At 46.2% G+C, this 19,960-nt stretch overlaps 1 protein-coding gene across 1 annotated transcript in view; it reads left to right on the forward strand.

Moving 5' to 3' along the window:
- The window catches only part of RTEL1 (regulator of telomere elongation helicase 1), a 222,911-nt gene that overhangs the window by 68,295 nt on the left and 134,656 nt on the right, over window positions 1-19,960 (forward strand). Inside the window, exons 13-14 of the mRNA XM_030213444.1 lie at window positions 8,958-9,055; window positions 19,285-19,343. Coding sequence (XP_030069304.1) covers window positions 8,958-9,055; window positions 19,285-19,343 — 157 coding nt within the window. The remainder of the gene's footprint in view (window positions 1-8,957; window positions 9,056-19,284; window positions 19,344-19,960) is intronic.

The following is a 19,960-nucleotide window of genomic DNA, read 5'->3' on the forward strand; positions in this document are numbered from 1 at the left end:
CTCACATCCCGATACTTCCAGCCCACCGATTTCGACTGGGAACACATCACTTTTAGTATCGCATGTTGCCTTTTGGCCTCGCGTCAGCTCCCAGGGTCTTCACCAAATGTCTAACAGTAGTTGCAGCATCACTACACAGACTGGGAGTCCATGTGTTCCCATATCTCAACGATTGGCTGGTGAAGAGCACCTCGGAGGAGGGTGCTTAGGAATCCATGCAGATTACTATTCGGGTGCTCGAGCTACTAGAGTTCATTTTAAACTACCCCAAGTCCCATCTACTCCCTGTCCAGTGATTGGAGTTCATAAGGGCCTTGCTCAATACTCAGATGGTTCTAGCCTACCTACCGGAGATGAGAACGGACAATCTGGTTGCACTCGCGTTCAAAGTTCATACCTCTCAGTAGATCACTGCTCGGCAGATGTTGAGATTGTTGGGCTACATGGCTTCCACAGTGTATGTTACACCCATGATACATCTTCACATGAGATCAGCTCAATGTACGCTAGCTTCTCAGTGGTATCAAGCCACAGAGAACCTGGAAGATGTCATCCAAGTGTCCCCAGAGCTTGTACACTCACTTGAGTGGTGGATCATTCGATCCAATTTGGCTCTGGGACTTCCATTCCAAATTCCTCAGCCACAAATAGTGCAGATGACAGATATTGCCCTTTGCCCTTTATCTTTTCCTCTCCATCCTCCCTCTCCTCACCCCTCCCTATCCCTTTTCCTTTTGCTTATCCTACCTTTCATGGGTGTAGACTGGAGGGGGGCATTGCCCCCCCAAACGAAACGACTTACGACTTTTACAGTTATCTTCCCCGAAGACGAAGTCACAGTAAAAGCACCAAACTGGCAGGATCGACTCCTTCCTTCGCTTCCCCTGCCCTCTCTGCATCCCGCCTTCCAGTGATGTCATTTCCTTTCGGGCAGGACGCTGAGAGGGCAGGGAAGCGAAGGACGGAGTCGAGCCTGCTTGTTTGGTGCTTTTACTACCGCTAGTTTGCCGCTGTAACAAGCCTTCGGTACTGAAGTGAGCCTATGTAGTCCTCCTGAGTCCACACAGTGTAAGGAAGGAAGAAGATGTCGTTTGGTAACCGTAAATCTCTTTTTTTTTTTTTCACTCCCCCGTGCAGCCATCGCCATTCACTCAAAAACACAGCAAGCAAACCTGTGAGTTGCTGCTGCTGCCTGCATCCACGTTGTCGTTCTGTACCTCCAGGTTAGTGCAGCTAGCTAAACTATTCACTGGAAGGAGCATCGTGGCTGTGAGTGTGCTTACTTTAAATTTGCTTTCTTGCTTTTATACTACCATTTTTTATGCTGCCCAGTCCTAATATGTGGGTTTAATTTATTTATAATTGTTTTTATGTTGCTACTGATTTTTATTCTGGCTTTTTGAGAATTTTGAGGTGGATTTTTAAGTTTCTTGTTGTGGTCTATGTTAAGTTTGAATCCACTTACTGACTTCCATATGAATTTATATAGAGCCTAAATCCTGACACACTACCTCTTGAAGGATCTACATATAGAGCCTATGCATGTCTAAGGTCAACACTGGCATGGTATGGGAAAGGGGGTGGGTAAATACTACTGAAGAGGGAGTGCTGGGTAAGGAGGAAGGAAGGAAGGAAGGGAGAAAGAGCTGGCTTGATATTCCCAAAAAAAGCCAGCTCTTTTTCCCTTCCTTCCTCCATATTAACATATTCATTAGCATATTCATTTGCATATACATACATATATATATATATATATGCAAATGAATATGCTAATATGCTCCGCCCCATCCTTTGCCCCCCCAAATGAAACAGTCAAACTACGCCTATGCTACCTTTGTTTGCCCCGACATGCTCAACTCACTTATTCCTCAAAACCCTCACTACGTTTACTACAGCTTATAATATTCTCCTTAAAGATTTTGTGATTGTAATTGTAATTATTTACTATGTAAGCCACATTGAGCCTGCAATGTGTGGGAAAGTTCGGGGTACAAATGTAATAATAATAATATATTTCTTCTGGGATGGGGAGCTCATGTAGATGGGCTTGATACTCAAGGAGCTTGGTCCTCCCAGGAAACGAATCTTCAGATCAATCTCCTGGTGCTCCGGGCGACCTGGAACGCTCTAAAGGCTTTCAGAGATCGGCTATCTCACGAAACTGTTCTCACCCAAACAAACAATCGGGTTGCAATGTATTACACCATGTTCTTTCGAGCCACTTATTTGGCGGGCAAAATCAATACCCTGGCCGACAGACTGACTGAGCAGGATAATGCAACCTCACGATTGGTCTCTCAATGTGGGCATAGCCTGCAAGATCTTCCAAGCTTAGGGCACCCCCTTGGTGGATCTTTTTGCCACTCAGCTCAACCACAAGGTCCCTTATTTCTGTTTCAGGCTTCAGGCCCATGACAAACTAGAGTCAGATGCCTTCCTTCTCAATTGGTGGACAAGTTTTCTGTATGCGTATCCTCCCATACTTCTAGTGGGAAAGACTTTGTTGAAACTCAAGGAAGACCACGAAACCGTGATTCTGATTGCACCGTACTGGCCATGGCATATTTGGTTCCCTCTACTTCTGGAGATTGGATTGTTTTCCGACCCTCATCACGTGGAACAAGGGGCCCCTTCTACATCCCAACCTCCAGTCTCTGGCTCTCACAGCTTGGATGTTGAAAGCCTAGAATTCGCTTCCTTGGGTCTTTTGTAGGGAGTCTCCCGAGTCTTGCTGGCTTCCAGGAAAGAATCCACTAAGAGGTGCTATTATTTCAAATGGAAGAGGTTAGCTGTCTGGTGTGAGAGCAAGGCCCTAAATCCCCTTACTTGCCTACGCAGACCCTGCTTGAATTCCTTCTACACCTATCAGTCTGGTCTCAAGATCAACTCTGTAAGGGTTCACCTTAGTGCAATTAGTGCTTATCATCACCGTATAGAGGTAAGCCCTTCTCTGGACAGCCTCTAGTTGTTCACTTCATGAGAGGTTTGCTTTTGTCAAAGCCCTCTGTCAAACCTTCACCAGTGTCATGGGATGTCAACGTCATTCTCACCCAGCTGATGAAAGCTCCTTTTGAGCTACTAAATTCCTGCCATCTGAAGTACTTGACCTGGATTGGATCTCCCTTTTGGTGGTTACCAGTTCTGCCTTCAGATCTTTAAACCATTGGGCTACATCCTTCTTGGTAAGTTCAGTATCACTCTTCGAGTGCTCCTCATGGTCCAGATCTGTGTCCGAGTTGTCGGCCGCCATTTTAGCGCCACGCGTCACCGCCCTTCGCTCCAGAGTCGTTCCTAATCTCTGCTTGTCGGCTTTATACTGGAATTTTTCAAGCTTTTTCCGGGCCGCAATACCATCAGGCGACTACAATTAGTGAATTGGAGTGATAACATGCGTTTTCTCGGGTGGAATGGATTCTTTATACTTGAGCACCGGCGGAGCTCTGCGTTCAAGCGGCCATCTCTCAGCGGGGACGTCACTTCCTCCTGCTATTCTAATTTTTATTCTTCTTGTTGTATAGCCAATATACCATCTGGCACATGGACAGCAAATCCCATAAACTACTTCTTGTGAATTATAATTAGTTTCACTTTTCAAGTAATGTATTCTATTATTTCCAAATACAATACAATCAGTACATATACTATATTTGCAATAGACACATGCATTACATTTAAAATGACCTACAGCAGCTGGATCCGTGGACCTATTATATCTTGTAGCAGACAGAAGTTCACCCAAATTTTGAGCCCTTCTATACGCTATTTTTGCGGGTTCCTTAAATACTTGATGAACTGATAGTATTCTCCAATGTCTCATAAGTACCTTCCGCAGAGACATAGATTGTTTAGAATACAGCAGAATTCACGTCAAGTATTCATTTTGGTCAGTTTTCGACTCATGCAAGAGCCATTCCCTATGTGTGTTCTTAGCTCTTTTTAACGCTCTTTTAATAACTGGTTTTGGATATTTACATTAAGCAAACCATTCTGCTACTGCAGATGCTTGTTGGTTATAATTCTCTTTATTTCAACACAACCTTTTAACCCTTAACAGCTGACCCATCGGGATACCATCTCTTAAATTTTTGGGGTGAAAGCTGTACTAGTGTAGGAGTGAGTTACGATCTCTTTTCTAAACAAAGTAGTTTTAAATTTTCCATCACTTAAACTGATTGAAATATCCAAAAAATTAATACAATCATTGATTATTGTTTCTTCAAACAGGATATTCTCATCATATTGATTTAAGTAACCAGTAAAGCCTTTCAAGCTACTCTCATCCCCTAGCCACACAAAGAAAATGTCATCAATAAAACGTCTCCATATGGGAATGTTCACAAACTGTCTAGATTTAAAGACAAAATTTGCTTCGAACAAACCCATATAAAGACAGGCGATAGTCGGAGATACTGACGCACCCATTGCTACCCCTTTCGTTTGCAAATAAAAATTATCTCTAAATGCAAAATAGTTATTCTCAATGACCAGTGGCATCATCATCTGAACTTGAGGTTGAGGTAGACCTGTCTGCCTCAAATAGTGGGTAGCAATGTCTTTGGCACACGCTTGGGGAATGTTGGTATATAATGCACGGACGTCGAGCGTCACTAGCTTAATCTCTGCATGTTGAGAAAAGTCCAGTGGATCCAAAATTTTTATTAAATGTGTAGAGTCTCTCAAATACGATTGCAATTGTAAAACAAATCCACTTAGATGAAAATTTAAATATTGTGAGATAGGCTCGAGTAATGATTGGTTACTGGACACAATCGGTCTCCCTGGTGGAAAATCTAATGACTTGTGCACCTTAGGTAAAAAGTAAATTACTAGTATCCTGGGAAACTTATTATAAAGATATTTGTATTCTTTATTGGAAATTTGATTATCTTCAACCGCCTGCGTTAGCAGCAATAATACTTGTTGATGAAGAAAACTAGTGGGGTCTTTGTTTAGTGGTTGATAGTTCGTATCTGTCAGTTGCCTTAACGCTTCCATCTCATAGGTGACTTTATCCATAACAACCACTCCACCCCCCATATCTGCTCTAATTATCACCAAAGAGGCATCATCTTTCAAAGTTTTCAAACCTTTCTGTTGACTACCCGTCAAGTTATTATATTGTTTTAAGTTCTGTCTTTCAATAAATTCTAGATCCCGTAGAGGTAAGGTATTCACCACGGACTGACTCCTAAACATTGGATAAGGTTTTTAATACATTATGAATGTGGGCAATGAATGAATGTGGAGTTATGTTTTATATGTTGTGATAATTAGCTGTTCCTTTGTATAGAAAAATGAACAAAAGACAAATGATTTTTGAAATAAATAATTTGTACGATAATATAACGGTATGATTAATGTAAGTACTTTCCTGAAGACTATTTGGATTTAATACTGAGGGAATTTTGGTTGTTAGATTCCTGTGTGAGTATTGTTGAGGTACCTCATTAGTGTCATTTATCTCTCGAAATTCTTGTATAGCCAGGGCTTTTTTTGAGGGGGTACTGAGTACCGGCACCTTTTTTATTGTCTGCTAAAATTGACCCATGGATTGCAAGTTTTAATGAAAGAGCTCAGGCTCTGTATACCAATTCTTCCTTGTCATAGATTCTGTGACTGGTTGCAGGGGCCCTGGCTATTGTGGGGTGGGTCCTTCAGTGATCACCCAACCCCTGAAGGGTGGCCTAGCATTTGAGTACCGGCACCTTTTTTGCTAGATAAAATGCACTATGTATAGCCTTCTCTAGTTTTTCAAAATTTGCTGGGTCTAGTTTCTAAGAATCTCCATAGGGGATTAGTTTAGGACTCAGCTGTAATGTAATTAGTACTGGACCATGATTTAATCATGTATGGGTATGAATTTCAGCACCTCTTACCTTTGTTAGTATGCCTTCACCTCCTATCCAAAAGTCAATTCAAGAATAAGTACATTGTACCAGAGAGAAATAAGTATAGTCTTTCTCTGAGCCATGCTGTGTCCTCTAGAAATCCAGCAGACCCCAGTGTTGCATAAATCTAATTAATGATGCTCTTTCCTTGTTAGCATAACCTACCATGGGTGCCATGTTATAAGAATGTAGATTTTTTTTTAAGGTTGAAATCTCCCCCAGTTAATAACTCCTCTTCCAGGTGCTGAGTAAGAAATTTGGTAAGCAAATTAAAGAAAGCTCTCTGTTGTGTGTTAGGAGCATAAATATTGAGGAAAGTAAATGTCTGTTGATATAATGACATCTTTAAAAGGATGTATCTTATTTCTTTATCTGCTACTACTTTATGTATCAGCCATGGAATAGCATGAGACAGAAGTATACCCACTCCTTTTGTTTTTGCAAAAGCTTATTAGAAGCTAATTTTATCAATTTATAACGTTTGTGATGTAAAAGGTATTCATTCTTAGGCAACAAACATGTCTCTTGTATAAACACTACGTCTATATATAACTGATGGGCTTCTTTAAGTAAAAGATTTTGCTTAATTGGTAAATTTAACCCTTTCACATTAAGGGTCATGAATCTTCTCCCGTGTCTGATCTCTACAGGCAGCTCACCAAGGCATAAACAATCTGCAGACCTCATCAAGCAAACAAAGAAAAACAGTAATGCAAGTTTATAAGAAAGTCTGAAGGCCAAGGTTTAATGTAAACACTATTAGAAGCAGTTCTCAAAAGGCTTCCCTACCCACTCCCTATCCTTCCATCCATTTTCCACATTTATTATTTGGGCACAGTACCATTGTAATACAGGTGGATCAACTTTACGATTGTTATAATCCAAGGTGACATCATTTGCAGTTAACATCTTTTAAACATTAAATGCAACAATCCCAGACATGGTAACATAGTAACATAGTAGATGACGGCAGAAAAAGACCTGCATGGTCCATCCAGTCTGCCCAACAAGATAACTCATATGTGCCACATTTTGTTGGTAGTACAAGACATTCAAGAAGATAGACCTTCATCCATGATTGGTGATTGACTTTTGTCTTAATCAGATTTTTTCTTGTAATGCTGAGCAAGTATCTGATGATTGACGACATAAATGCTCCTTGTCCCTGGTGTCTCGCTGCCACCTTGGGTGATTCTTAATCCTAGATAGCTCAGTGGATGACTTATCGGAAGTGCTTGATTAATTCACATTAAGCAGGAATGTTTGCACTTCTTATGTCTGAACTTGTTGTAATTTGCCATCCTGATAAAAGGCTATGGTGAAGTGGTGCTGCCACTTGTACTGCACACCTTTTCCTGCAAATGCTGTGTCAGAGGTCTGCTTGGTGTTTTAATGTCGTGGCAGCGAGGTCTTGATACAGCTCTAATTCCTACATGCCCCAGACTATTAGCCAAGATTGCCTCTTCAGTCTTAAAATCCATAAAACACTCCAGTGTGTTTTGGCTGGTTTGGATGTCCCCTTCCTAATGTGAGATGAGCTCTTACCAGCTTGAACTCTATGTTGGGAACTTGTTCATCTGATAGTAGCATTGAGGCTATTTTTTGTACTACTACCCCACAGTCTGTACATTCTGCTCCCACAGGCACTCTTCATATGCAGAGGTTGCACCTTCTGCTGCGGTTTTCAAAGTCTTCTAACTTGCCTAAAACATAGGACTCGTGCTGCTTATATTCCTGTTACCGGGAGTTGAGGCCCACAAAAGCTGTGGCTTGATCTTCCAGTTGACTCTCAACCTCTTCTGCTCTATGGTCCAAGTCTATTATTTCATCTTTTAGGTCTGTGGCTGGAGTGGCCAACTCTGTGCACTGCCCCAATATCTGTTTTAATCTTATAGAGCAAGGTGCAAAATTCTCCCAAGGGGGCAGGTATTATGCTCACCATCTAACTGTTCTTGATCCTGTGATGATTGTAAACCTCTAGCTTGATCAAGTTCCACTGCTTCATCTGTTATTGGCTTTGTGCCTGCAGCAGCCAAACCCAGGGATACTGGCTAATATATGAATATTGTAAGATCAGGGTGGTGCAGGATAGATTGGGACACATAAATAAACTCCATTATATATATATAATGGAGTTTATTTATATGTCCCAATCTATCCTGCACCACCCTGATCTTACAATATTCATATATTAGAATTCTTGGTATAATTTAAAAAATGTATATATATATATATATATATATATATTTTTTTTTTTTAATTATACCAAGAATTCTTTATTAATAGTTACACCATACAAAGGTAACAAGCATCAGACAGGTACAAAAGGAATAGGAAAAAAACAATTCAATCAATGGTTTCAGGATAATAACAGCCAAACAGTACTTCCATTTTTATAAGTATTTAAACTAGTAAAAAGAAACAAAAAAGGAGGGGGGAGTGCCTAGAAAAAATAGCAATCTGCAATAACAATCAGGAGGAATAGGAGTCACACCCACCAAACAAAAGAAAGGAAGCCACTCATCAGTCACAAAAGTCTATTTATTTCAAATCTGATTTATCAAGGTTTGTCCCGTTTGCACTCTCAATGTGGATGCACCATAGATTGTAAAAGCCATCTATCTCTGACATGTTACTTCCTCCAGGTGTTTGGTTTTAATAAAGAATTTCTGGTTGGAATGACCTGGTTGAGATCATCTTCTTTGTGCATCATCTTTGCTGCAGATCTGAAGAGCCTCTCTAGTGTTTGGACAAGCTCCATACCATGATAGGGCCTGGTCATAAGCTGTGAGTGATGTGCTGGATTTCTGCGATGGTATAACACTCAGTTTCTTAGTTTTTGGGTACACACATTAAATCAAGAGGTTAGAGGGGTAAGATTTTCTCCTGTTATTTATTTTAAACCATTTTTATTTCACTGATTCAGAAATTTTATTTGTCCTTGGCGGATTACAATACCAAGCATAAAACAATTAAAATGACTACCAAACACACAGTATAACACACACAACAAAAAGACATCATATACAAACACACTGTTCTCCTCCTCTTTCCTTGTGTGCTTTTTAGTTTCATCTTCGATGTCTTTGCTGAAGCCCAGATCACTTTCAGGACGAAGGCAGAGCTGTTGGAGTCTCTGGAGCAAATTATCCAGTTTTTAGGTGGTGGTAAGTGATTCTAAGTGAGAAGGATTAGCTGCTTCTTGTGGGACTTGCAAAGCTGATGTATCCCACTAGGTCCTCAAAGCTCCACACCTGTCTCTTATTGTTGGGTCTGGGATTTGGACAAGAAGCTGAGGGAGGCTTGGATTCTACCATTGGGGCATATTGGTAGTGTCTGCAGGGAGGTGGAAGGAGGGAAGAGAGCCGCTCTGTGAAACAAGTACAAAGGCCAACAGCTGAGAAAAACTGCTGTCCTTTTTGGCAGTGGCGTACCAAGGGCAGGGCGGTGGGGGCGGTACGCCCCGGGTGCCAGCAGGTGGGGGGTGCTCTGCTGGCACCGCAGTCCCCACCTGCTTACCACCAGCTCCATCGACAGACGACCCTCTTCTCCTGCCACCCGGCCGGCACCCAGCCTTTAAAAAAAAAAAAACCTGTGAAGCGTCTGCTCTGCTGTAAATGAAGCTCCCTCACTGTGTCCTGCCCTCTGATGTAACTTCTATTTCCGTGAGGGCAGGACACAGTGAGGGAAGGGCCGACGTGACGAGGCAATTTGCTTCATTTACAGTAGAGCAGACGCGAGGCGCTTCACAGGTTTTTTTTTTTAAGGCTGGCTGCCGGCCGGGTGGCAGGAGAAGAGGGTCGTCTGTCGACGGAGCTGGTAGGCAGCTGGGGACTGGGTCGGGGAGGCTCAGATGGGAGAAGGGGACTGGGTCTGGGGGGGCTCAGATGGGAGAAGGGGACTGGGACGGTCTTGGAGGAGCTCAGGTGGGTGAAGGGGACTGGGGACGGTCTGGGGGAGCTCAGATGGGAAAAAGGGATTGGGTCGGGGGGGGAGGGCTCAGATGGGAGAAAGGGACTGGGATTGGGTGGGGGGGCTCAGATGGGAGAAGGGGACGGACTGGGTCTGGGGGGGCTCAGATGGGAGAAGGGGACTGGGTCTGGGAGGGGGGGTTCAAATGGGAGAAGGGGCCTGAAGCTGGAACTGGGGTCTGAGAAGGGGGCAGGTGGGAGAATGGGGCCATGTCTGGGGCAGGTGGGAGGATGGGTCTGGGGCTGAAAAGGGGGGCCCTAATGCAAAGCATGTGGATGAAGGGGACTGGAGCTGGGGGCTGAAAAGGAGGGTAGGTGGGATAAGGGGGCTAGTGCTGGAACTGGGGGCTGAAAAGGGGCAGGGGCTGAAACAGGGGGGACTGGGGGCTGAAAAGGGGACAGGGAGAAGTGGCTGGGGCTGAAGCTCGGGACTGGTGGGAGAAAAGGGCTGGGTTTGAAACAGGACTGGAGGCTGAAAGGGGGGACAGGGAGAAGTGGCTGGGGGCTGAAGCTCGGGACTGGTGGGAGAAAAGGACTGGGGCTGAAACTGGGGACTGGTGGGATAGTGGGGCTGAAAAGAGGGGCAGGTGAGAGATGTGGGCTGGGGCTTGAACTGGAACTAGGGGCAGGTGGATAATGGGGCTGGAACTGGGGGCCGAAAAGAGGGGGCAGAGAGAGAGGGGGGGGCAGACCCTGGATGGATGGGAGAGGGGAGGGCAAATGGTGGATTGAAGGGGTAGAGAGAAAGGGCAGACAGTGGATGGAAGGGATAGAAAGGGCAGACAGTGGATTGAAGCGGGAGAGAGAGAGGGCAGATGGTGGATGGAAGGGGCAGAGATAGAGGGCAGATTTGGATGGAAGGGAGAGAGGGCAGACAGTGGATGGAAGGGACAGGGAGAGAGGGCAGACATTGGATGGAGGGAACGGCAGAGAGGGCAAAGAGAGAGCGAAGACAGATGCTGGATGGAAGAAAGACAGTGAAAAGAAGATGAGGAAAGCAGAAACCAGAGACAACAAACTGTAAATAAAATTTTTATTTTTTTGCTTTAGGATAAAGTAGTATTCCTTGTCATCAAGCAAATGAAGCCATTACGTATGGGTTGTGATAGAGAGCACTCAACGTTTCACAGTGCCTCATGGCCAGCTAGCTCCACTGCCTCTTCAGTATTCTCTATCTCCCCAAGCAGGGTGACTGCAGCTTCTTTGAGCTCTATCAAAAATCTGCCTGGGGGTGGCTCCTGGCTTGCCAGATGTTAGCCAGGGTGTTAGAGGCTATAGCAGCTTCACTTTGAAGGCACATAGGTCAGCCCTTTCCCTGCCTTACCCATGCCTCCGTGGATGTGGACATATTAGCTTGCTTTTCCCTGTCCTTTCCCACTCAGTGGATGCAGGCACATTGGTTCGCCTTTCCCTGCCTTTCCCACTTATCTGAGCCTCCGGAGTGAATTTATTTACCTCTTTTGCCTCTGCTTTCCTCACAGCGTTAAAAAAAAAAAAAAAAAAAATGCGTTGCACTTTAGCGCAGCGATCTTGGAAAAGAGGTTTTTCTTGAGATTCTTCTGCAGGACTGGAGCTGTGATACTCGGTCTAGTGAGGTAAGAGTGTTTTCTGACTCCTCCGGGGTGGGCCCGCGATCGGGATGTTTTTGGCGCGAACCGCCATTTTGAATTTTACAGCCGTTTTCAGCGATGGCTGCGGAGACTGTAAAGCGCTGTTCTAAATGTGGCAAGCGCAAATCAGCAGCGGGACTCTGTAAATTGTGCTGTACAGACGGTAGAGCCGGCCCGAGCATGGCGAGCGGCGATCTTTCGCGCTCTGAGCTGGCAGCGGATGCCATTTTGGATTTTCCACATGGTGCGGCCTCCGTTGTGACGGAGAGCCCTGAATCCGGGGGGGGGGGGGGGGGGGGGGTGGTCCTCTGAGTGAGGCTTATAATAGAGCTAATAGCCCTGGGCAGGATCCGGGTGGTCAGGGAGCGGTTTTCTCCCCTGATTTTGTTTTAATGCTGCATAAGGCATACATGCTTAAAAGAGCTCTTCCACAGGGATCTTCGGAACCTCTGCCTACCCCCCCCCCCCCCCCCCCCCCGGTGGATCCTGGCCTTTTGGAGTTGGCTTTGCCTGTTTCTTATCCTCCTGATAAACGCAGAAGGGCTAATTCCCCTTCTGAGTGTGGCGCACCCCCCCCCCCCCCCCCCCCCCCCCGGTGGATCCTGGCCTTTTGGAGTTGGCTTTGCCTGTTTCTTATCCTCCTGATAAACGCAGAAGGGCTAATTCCCCTTCTGAGTGTGGCGCACCCCCCCCCCCCCCCCCCCCCCGTGTTCGGGCTATGAGGATTCTGAGGGGTCTGGCAGAACTTCTTGGTCTCAGGAGCCAGAGTCGGGTGCAGAATTGCCACAGGATCTTGATGATCCGTCTGCGGTGAGGATTTTCCACCGCGAGAAGCTGCCAGCGCTTATTTCAGATGCCTTACAAGCCCTCTCGATTGAAGATCCAGGGAGTGGCACAGCCTCCTCTGTTAATCCAAGGATGGCTAGTACCAGAAAGCCTGCTCGAGCCTTTCCTTTGCATGACTCCATCCAAGAGCTTATTTCGGCTCAATGGGCTGACCCCGAGGGACCTTTGAAGGTTGCCAGGGCTATGGGGCAATTATACCCTCTGAGTGAGGAACATTTGGCTCGCTTTGCAATGCCTAAAGTGGATGCCCTGGTCACGGCTGTGACAAAGAGAACTACCCTCCCTGTTGAAGGAGGTGTTGCCCTGAAGGATATTCAAGACCGCAGGCTTGATTCAGCTCTGAAGCGGTCCTTTGATTTGGCAAGTCTCACTGTTCGGGCGTCTGCATGCAGTTGTTATGCTGCTAGAGCCTGCCTGGCTTGGTTACAGCAGGCAGTGGAACAGCCCGGTGATGGAGCGGAGACCTTATCTGAAGTGGCTCCGTGGATGGAGTCAGCCTTGTCCTTTTTGGCTGACGCCCTTTATGATATGGTCAGAGCTTCAGCTAAACAAATGGCTGTAGCAGTGGCGGCTCGCCGCACTCTTTGGCTACGACATTGGGCGGCGGACATAGCATCTAAGCGAAGGTTGGTGAAGTTGCCCTTTCAAGGCCTTCTCCTGTTTGGTGAGGAGCTGGAAAAGGCCTGGGGGATTCCAAACCTCAGCGCTTGCCCGAAGATAGGCCGAAGCCTTCCTCTAAGGGTCAGGCGGTCCGCTCCTCTTACAGACCTCGCTTCCGTGAAGCTAGAAGGTACCGCCCGGGGCGTGCTGCTGGGTTCACTTCTCGTGCCCTGCTTTCAGCAGAGAAACTCCTTTCGCTCGGACAAACGTTCCGCAGCTGCCGGTTCTAGGCCTGGAGTGCAGGGGCGACCCTTTCAATGATGGTGCGCTGGCCCCCTCCTCGTTTCCTGTCATCGGAGGAAGACTTTCCCTCTTTTTCGAGGAGTGGGCTAAAATCTCCGCAGATCAGTGGGTCAGAGACGGATACCGAATAGAATTCGATGCCCTGGTGAGAGACGTTTTTGTGGAGTCCCAATGCGGTTCTGCCGCCAAACAGGCGGCGGTAGAGGAGACTTTGCACAGTCTGTGCCAGATAGGGGCTGTGACCCTGGTGCCTCCCGCCGAACAAGGTCTAGGCCGCTACTCCATTTACTTTGTGGTGCCACGAAAAGGCGGGTCTTTTCGCCCGATCCTGGACTTAAAAGAGCTGAACAAGTCCTTAAGAGTGCGGCATTTTCACATGGAAACCCTGCGCTCCGTCATTGCGGCGGTACAGCCAGGAGAGTTTCTCACGTCTCTGGACCTGAAAGAAGCTTACTTGCACATACCAATTTGGCCCCCGCACCAGAAGTTTCTGAGGTTTGCGGTGTTGGGAAAACATTTCCAGTTTCGGGCCTTGCCTTTTGGCCTCGCCACAGCTCCCCAAACCTTCTCCAAGGTAATGGTGGTAGTAGCTGCTTTTCTCAGGCGAGAGGGTATCCGGGTTCACCCGTACCTAGACGACTGGCTCATCAGAGCAGACTCAGAAAAAGAGAGTCATCTAGCTACAGCCAGAGTGGTTTCAGTCCTTCAATCTCTGGGCTGGGTCGTCAATATGGCCAAAAGTTACCTGACCCCCTCACAATCTCTAGAATATTTGGGGGCCAGGTTCGACACAGCCTCGGGCTATGTGTTTCTTCCCGAGCAAAGGCGGTGCAAGCTTCAGAATCATGTCCGTCTGCTCCTGAGGATGCCCCGCCTGCGAGCTTGGGACATTGTCCAGCTGTTGGGATCGATGACGGCCACCTTGGAAGTGGTGCCATGGGCGAGAGCGCACCTGAGACCTCTACAGTATTCTCTACTTCTATGATGGTCTCCAGTATCTCAGGATTATCAGTGCAGACTTTCTTGGCTCCCTGCGGCCCGCCTCAGTATGGAGTGGTGGCTCTCGAACAGCATGTTGCGGAGGGGAAGGCCGCTGGCGCTCCCCGATTGGTGCCTGGTGGTGACAGATGCCAGCCTGAATGGCTGGGGCGCACATTGCCAGGGGAAGCATGCTCAGGGTCTGTGGACGCCCGACGAGTCGGAGTGGTCTATCAACTGCCTGGAGTTGAAAGCGGTGTTTCTGGCTCTTCTGGCCTTTCAAGTGACCCTGGAAGGATTGGCTGTCTGAGTGATGTCGGACAACACGACAGCAGTGGCCTACATAAATTGACAGGAGAAGTGGTGCTCATCGCCCCGGATGCCAGGAGGCCTTGGTATGCGGACCTCCGACAGATGCTGTTGGAGGCTCCCTTTCCGTTACCTCTGGTTCCGCACCTGTTGTCACAGGGGCCGGTGACCATGGAGGACGCCTGCCGCTTTGGTCTTATGGCATGGCGATTGAGAGGGCACAATTGAGAGATAAAGGCTACTCAAATAAGGTAATTTCCACTCTCCTGCAGGCCCGTAAGCGCTCCACTTCCGTGGCTTATGCCAGGATTTGGCACCAGTTTGAAGTCTGGTGTGTTTCAAGAGCGCTTTCTCCGTTGCGGGCTCCTGTCTCGCCGATTCTGGACTTTTTGCAGGATGGTGTACACAAAGGCTTGGCCTATAATTCCCTGCGGGTGCAAGTGGCAGCATTGGCCTCCCTGCGTGGCAAGGTTGAAGGCGTGTCCTTAGCTGCTCATCCAGATGTAGCACGGTTTCTGAGAGGGGTGCTTCGGCTCCGTCCTCCCGTGCGGGCACCTTGTCCAGATTGGAACCTGGGGTTAGTATTGAAGGCCCTTCAGGGGGCTCCCTTTGAACCGCTTCGGCGTGCTTCAGAGAAAGATTTGACACTGAAGGCCGTCTTTTTAGTGGCCATTACCTCGGCGAGACGGGTGTCAGAGCTCCAGGCGCTGTCCTGTAGAGACCCTTTTCTGCAATTCTCAGAGTCAGGGGTCACAGTTCGGACCGTACCTTCCTTCATGCATAAGGTGGTTTCAGCGTTTCACCTAAACCAACCTGTTTTTCTTCCCTCCTTTGTTGAGGAGGAGTTTCCAGATTCATTTGGGCAGTTGCACCTTTTGGATGTGCGCAGGACTCTGTTGCAGTATCTGCGAATTACAAATGCTTTCAGGACCTCTATCTTTTTGTGCTGTTTGCAGGTCCTCGCAGAGGGTCTTCAGCATCTAAAGCCACTATTGCCCGTTGGCTCAAAGAAGCTATCTTTTCAGCATATCTGCTGTCTGGCCGTGCTCTGCCTGCAGCCTTTAAGGCACATTCCACAAAAGCAATTTCCTCTTCCTGGGCGGAAACTGGAGCACTATCTCTTCATGAGATTTGCAGTGCTGCAACATGGGCTTCTAAGCTTTCTTTCGCCCGACATTACAGGCTGGATGTGGCTGCCAGGAGGGATGCACGTTTTGGAGCACAGGTGCTAGCGCGTGGTGTGGCTTGTTCCCACCCTATTTAGGGATTGCTTTGTTACATCCCATCTGTAATGGCTTCATCTGCTTGATGACAAGGAAGGGAAAATTAGGTTCTTACCTTGGTAATTTTCTTTCCTTTAGTCATAGCAGATGAAGCCATGAGCCCTCCCTGTATGATTGTCTGTATTGCAGTGATTCTGATTTCAGGTGCTGTTCTTGTTTCCTGAAGTTAAATTCTTTCCTTGGGGAGTCAGAAAACAGTCTTCAGGATTCTTGTTACAGTTATAGGAGGATGAGTTCATTCCCTCCAGTTCATGTTTTGGGAGGATGAGTTTATTCCCTCCAGGAGGATGCAAGGATTCCCTCCGTTTATACAAAGTGGAGGACGAGTTTATTCCCTCCAGGAGGATGAGTTCATTCCCTCCTTTTTTGAGTTCATGCCCTTGTTAAGGGGCCATCGTTCGCTGTGAGGAAAGTTCATGTTATTCCCATTGCGGTTTGCCATACTGCTTTGGAAGATTCAAATACTGAAGAGGCAGTGGAGCTAGCTGGCCATGAGGCACTGTGAAAAGTTGAGTGCTCTCTATCTCCCCCTGCTGGTTGATGGACACAACCCGTACGTAATGGCTTCATCTGCTATGACTAAAGGAAAGAAAATTGCCAAGGTAAGAACCTAATTTTCCCTTGTAGCAGTGTTAATAAATGTTTATTTGTTGGTTTGTTGGAAGCGATCCCGATTTGGGAGTTTCGGAGTTGCAGGGTGTCACACCTTTAATATTATTATTTCAAACTTATTTGGGCAGTATAATACCACCAGTAATATACTTTAAAGCCATTCTCAATCATAGATTGCGCCAGGTTCAGCTTGAACAGATATCCATATCCACTCCTCCAGGTCGCCCGTGTAAACGAGCATTGAAGAGCAATCTCCCATCTGTTAATATAGATTATTTGGGGATCTGTGCATTGTAACAGGGCTAGGTAAAGGCGCGACACATTGTCCCTGCCCCCCCTCAAAGCTACCTCCACTGTTGTTTCCGCCATTTCCAATTCCTCCCTAGCTCGGGTGAGGATGAAGTTGCGCACAGAACAGTAATACACCTGATTAAGGGGTGTGTTATGGGTGGGGAAATGGGTGTTCCAAAATTTACACAAGTAGTTATAGAATATGGTCCAGTGCACCTAAATTTCTGTGCCACGATTTACATCATGTTTTCATTGGTGTAAATGGAGGAGTGATTCACCTCTTTATTCCCTTACCCTTGTTTGTTACCTGTTTTATCTAGATTGTAAGCTCTTTGAGCAGGGACTGTCTTTTTGTGTATTGTGTACAGCGCTGCGTATGCCTCGTAGCGCTATAGAAATGATAAGTAGTAGTAGTTTATAATAGAACATAGAAATAAGGTAATATTTTGGACTAATTTTAATACATTTTGACTAACTTTCAGAGAACAAAACCCCCTTCCTCAGGTCAGGATAGGATACTGTAACAGCACTATACTGTATTGACGTGAGGAAGGAGGTTTTGGCCTCTGAAAGCTAAATGTATTAGTCCAATAAAATGATATTATTTTATTTTCTATATTTGTTTTATTTCTATTTGTTAATTTGTAAAGTGGTGATTGGTACTTGTTAGTTTTTTCAAATTTACATCTGCTGTCTTTATATTTTGCACAGTACTAGGGGACATTTTCTTACCACACTATCCTCATTTGGATTCCAAGGCTCTGTCCTCTCCTGGTTCTCCTCTTATCTCTCCCACCGTACCTTCAGAGTACATTCCCATGGATCCTCCTCTACCCCCGTCCCGCTCTCTGTGGGAGTCCCTCAGGGATCTGTCCTTGGACCCCTTCTTTTCTCAATCTACACCCCTTCCCTGGTCTCGCTGATCTCATCTCATGGTTTCCAATATCATCTCTGTGCTGACGACACCCAACTTTATCTCCCCACACCAGACATCACTGTGGAAACCCAGGCCAAAGTATCGGCCTGCCTATCCGACATTGCTGCCTGGATGTCCAACCGCCACCTGAAACTGAACATGGCCAAGACTGAGCTCATTGTCTTTCCACCCAAACCCACTTGTCCTCTCCCTCCACTCTCTATTTCAGTCGACAACACCCTCATCCTCCCCGTCTCATCTGCCCGCAACCTCGGAGTCATCTTCAACTCCTCCCTCTCCTTCTCTGCGTATAACCAGCAGACAGCCAAGACCTGTCGCTTCTTTCTCTGTAACATCAGCAAAATTCGCCCCTTCCTCTCTGAGCACATCACCCAAACTCTCATCCACTCTCTCATTACCTCTCGCCTTGACTACTGCAACCTACTCCTCACTGGCCTCCCTCTTAACCATCTATCCCCCCTTCAATCCGTTCATAACTCTGCTGCGCGTCTTATCTTCCACCTTGACTGATATACACATATCACCCCTCTCCTCAAGTCACTTCACTGGTTTCTGATCAGGTACCGCATACAGTTCAAGCTTCTCCTACTAACCTACAAATGCACTCGATCTGCAGCCCCTCAATACCTCTCTACCCTCATCTCCCCTTACACTCGTACCCGTAACCTCCACTCACAGGACAAATCCCTCCTCTCAGTACCCTTCTCCGCCAACTCCAGGCTCTGCCCTTTCTGCCTCGCCTCACCCTATGCTTGAGGGTGTTGTCGACTGAAATGTTTGTGCAGCGCTGCGAATGCCTTGTAGCGCTATAGAAATGCTAAATAGTTGTAGTAGTAGTACTATGCTTGGAATAATCTCCCGGAGCCCATTTGCCAAGCCCCCTCCCTGCCCATCTTCAAATCCTTGCTCAAAGCCCACCTCTTCAATGTCATTTTCGGCACCTAACCACTACAGCTCCATTCAGGAAATCTAGACTGTCCCAATTTGATTGTCTGCACTTTTTGTCCTTTAGATTGTAAGCTCCTTTGAGCAGGGACTGTCCTTCTTTGTTAAGTTGTACAGCGCTGCGTAACCCTGGTAGCACTTTAGAAATGTTAAGTAATAGTAGTAGTAGTGTTGCATTGTATGCAGAGTCTGGCATCTTGGGGGTTCAATTTAATTTTTGTCTAAATAGAAAGTTTATGATTACTTCTATAGTGGATTAAGGGGTATCTCTTTTTGTGAAAAAGACATGGCTTTCAGGTGGCATTGACTGTGCAGGATCGATGATCTGTATTATTCTGTCTGGTTTTGTTTTACAATAGGTGAATTGATGTTCTAGTACTCACTGTAGTGTTTAAGATGCTTTCCTTTTCCTTGTGTGACTTGTAGAAATTACTGCTTATGGTATGCTAGAATTGCTCTATAGGTCCTGAGTGTTTTGTATTCTCGGTATGCCTAGTACTGGATTTTGGAGGGGGGTGTTAAAAAATGACCAGCCCCAGGTGTCAACTACCCTAGGTATGCCACTGCTTTTTGGAGATGGCAGGGACCCTTTGGAGGCAGCGTGCTTTTCAGGATCCATGGGCCACATCTGCTGTTCCAAGATACTGATATATTACAAGTTTTTAAACTAACATGATTTATTCAGACTTCTTGTTTTTCTTCTAATTGAAGGTACTAGGAGGATGTATAACAATACAGTTGGACTGCAGAAACTGCACGACATTATCCAGGTACATAAACATAGTAACATAGTAGATGACGGCAGAGAAAGACCTGTACGGTCAACCAGTCTGCCCAACAAGATAAACTCATATGTGCTACTTTATATGTATACCTGACCTTGATTTGTGTCTGTCATTTTCAGGGCAAAGACTGTAGAAATCTACCCAGCATTAGCCCCGCCTCCCAACCACTAGCGCTACCATCCAATCTCTGCTAAGCTTCTGAACAGGATTCCTTTGTTTATCCCATGCATTTTTGAATTCTGTTACCGTTTTCATCTCCACCACCTCTCACGGGAGGGCATTCCAAGTATCCACCACTCTCTCCGTGAAAAAATACTTCCTGACATTTTTCTTGAGTCTGCCCCCCTTCAACCTCATTTCATGTCCTCTAATTCTACCACCTTCCTGTCTCCGGAAAAGGTTTGTTTGTGGATTAATACCTTTCAAATATTTGAATGTCTGTATCATATCATCCCTGTTTCTCCTTTCCTCCAGGGTATACATGTTCAGGTCAGCAAGTCTCTTGCCTTGTAACGCAAATCCCATACCATTTTTGTAGCTGTTCTTTGCACTGCTTCAATTCATTTTACATCCTTAGCAAGATACGGCCTCCAAAACTTAAC

This window comes from Microcaecilia unicolor, chromosome 8 (assembly GCF_901765095.1).
Source record: "Microcaecilia unicolor chromosome 8, aMicUni1.1, whole genome shotgun sequence".
Classification (NCBI taxonomy): domain Eukaryota; kingdom Metazoa; phylum Chordata; class Amphibia; order Gymnophiona; family Siphonopidae; genus Microcaecilia; species Microcaecilia unicolor.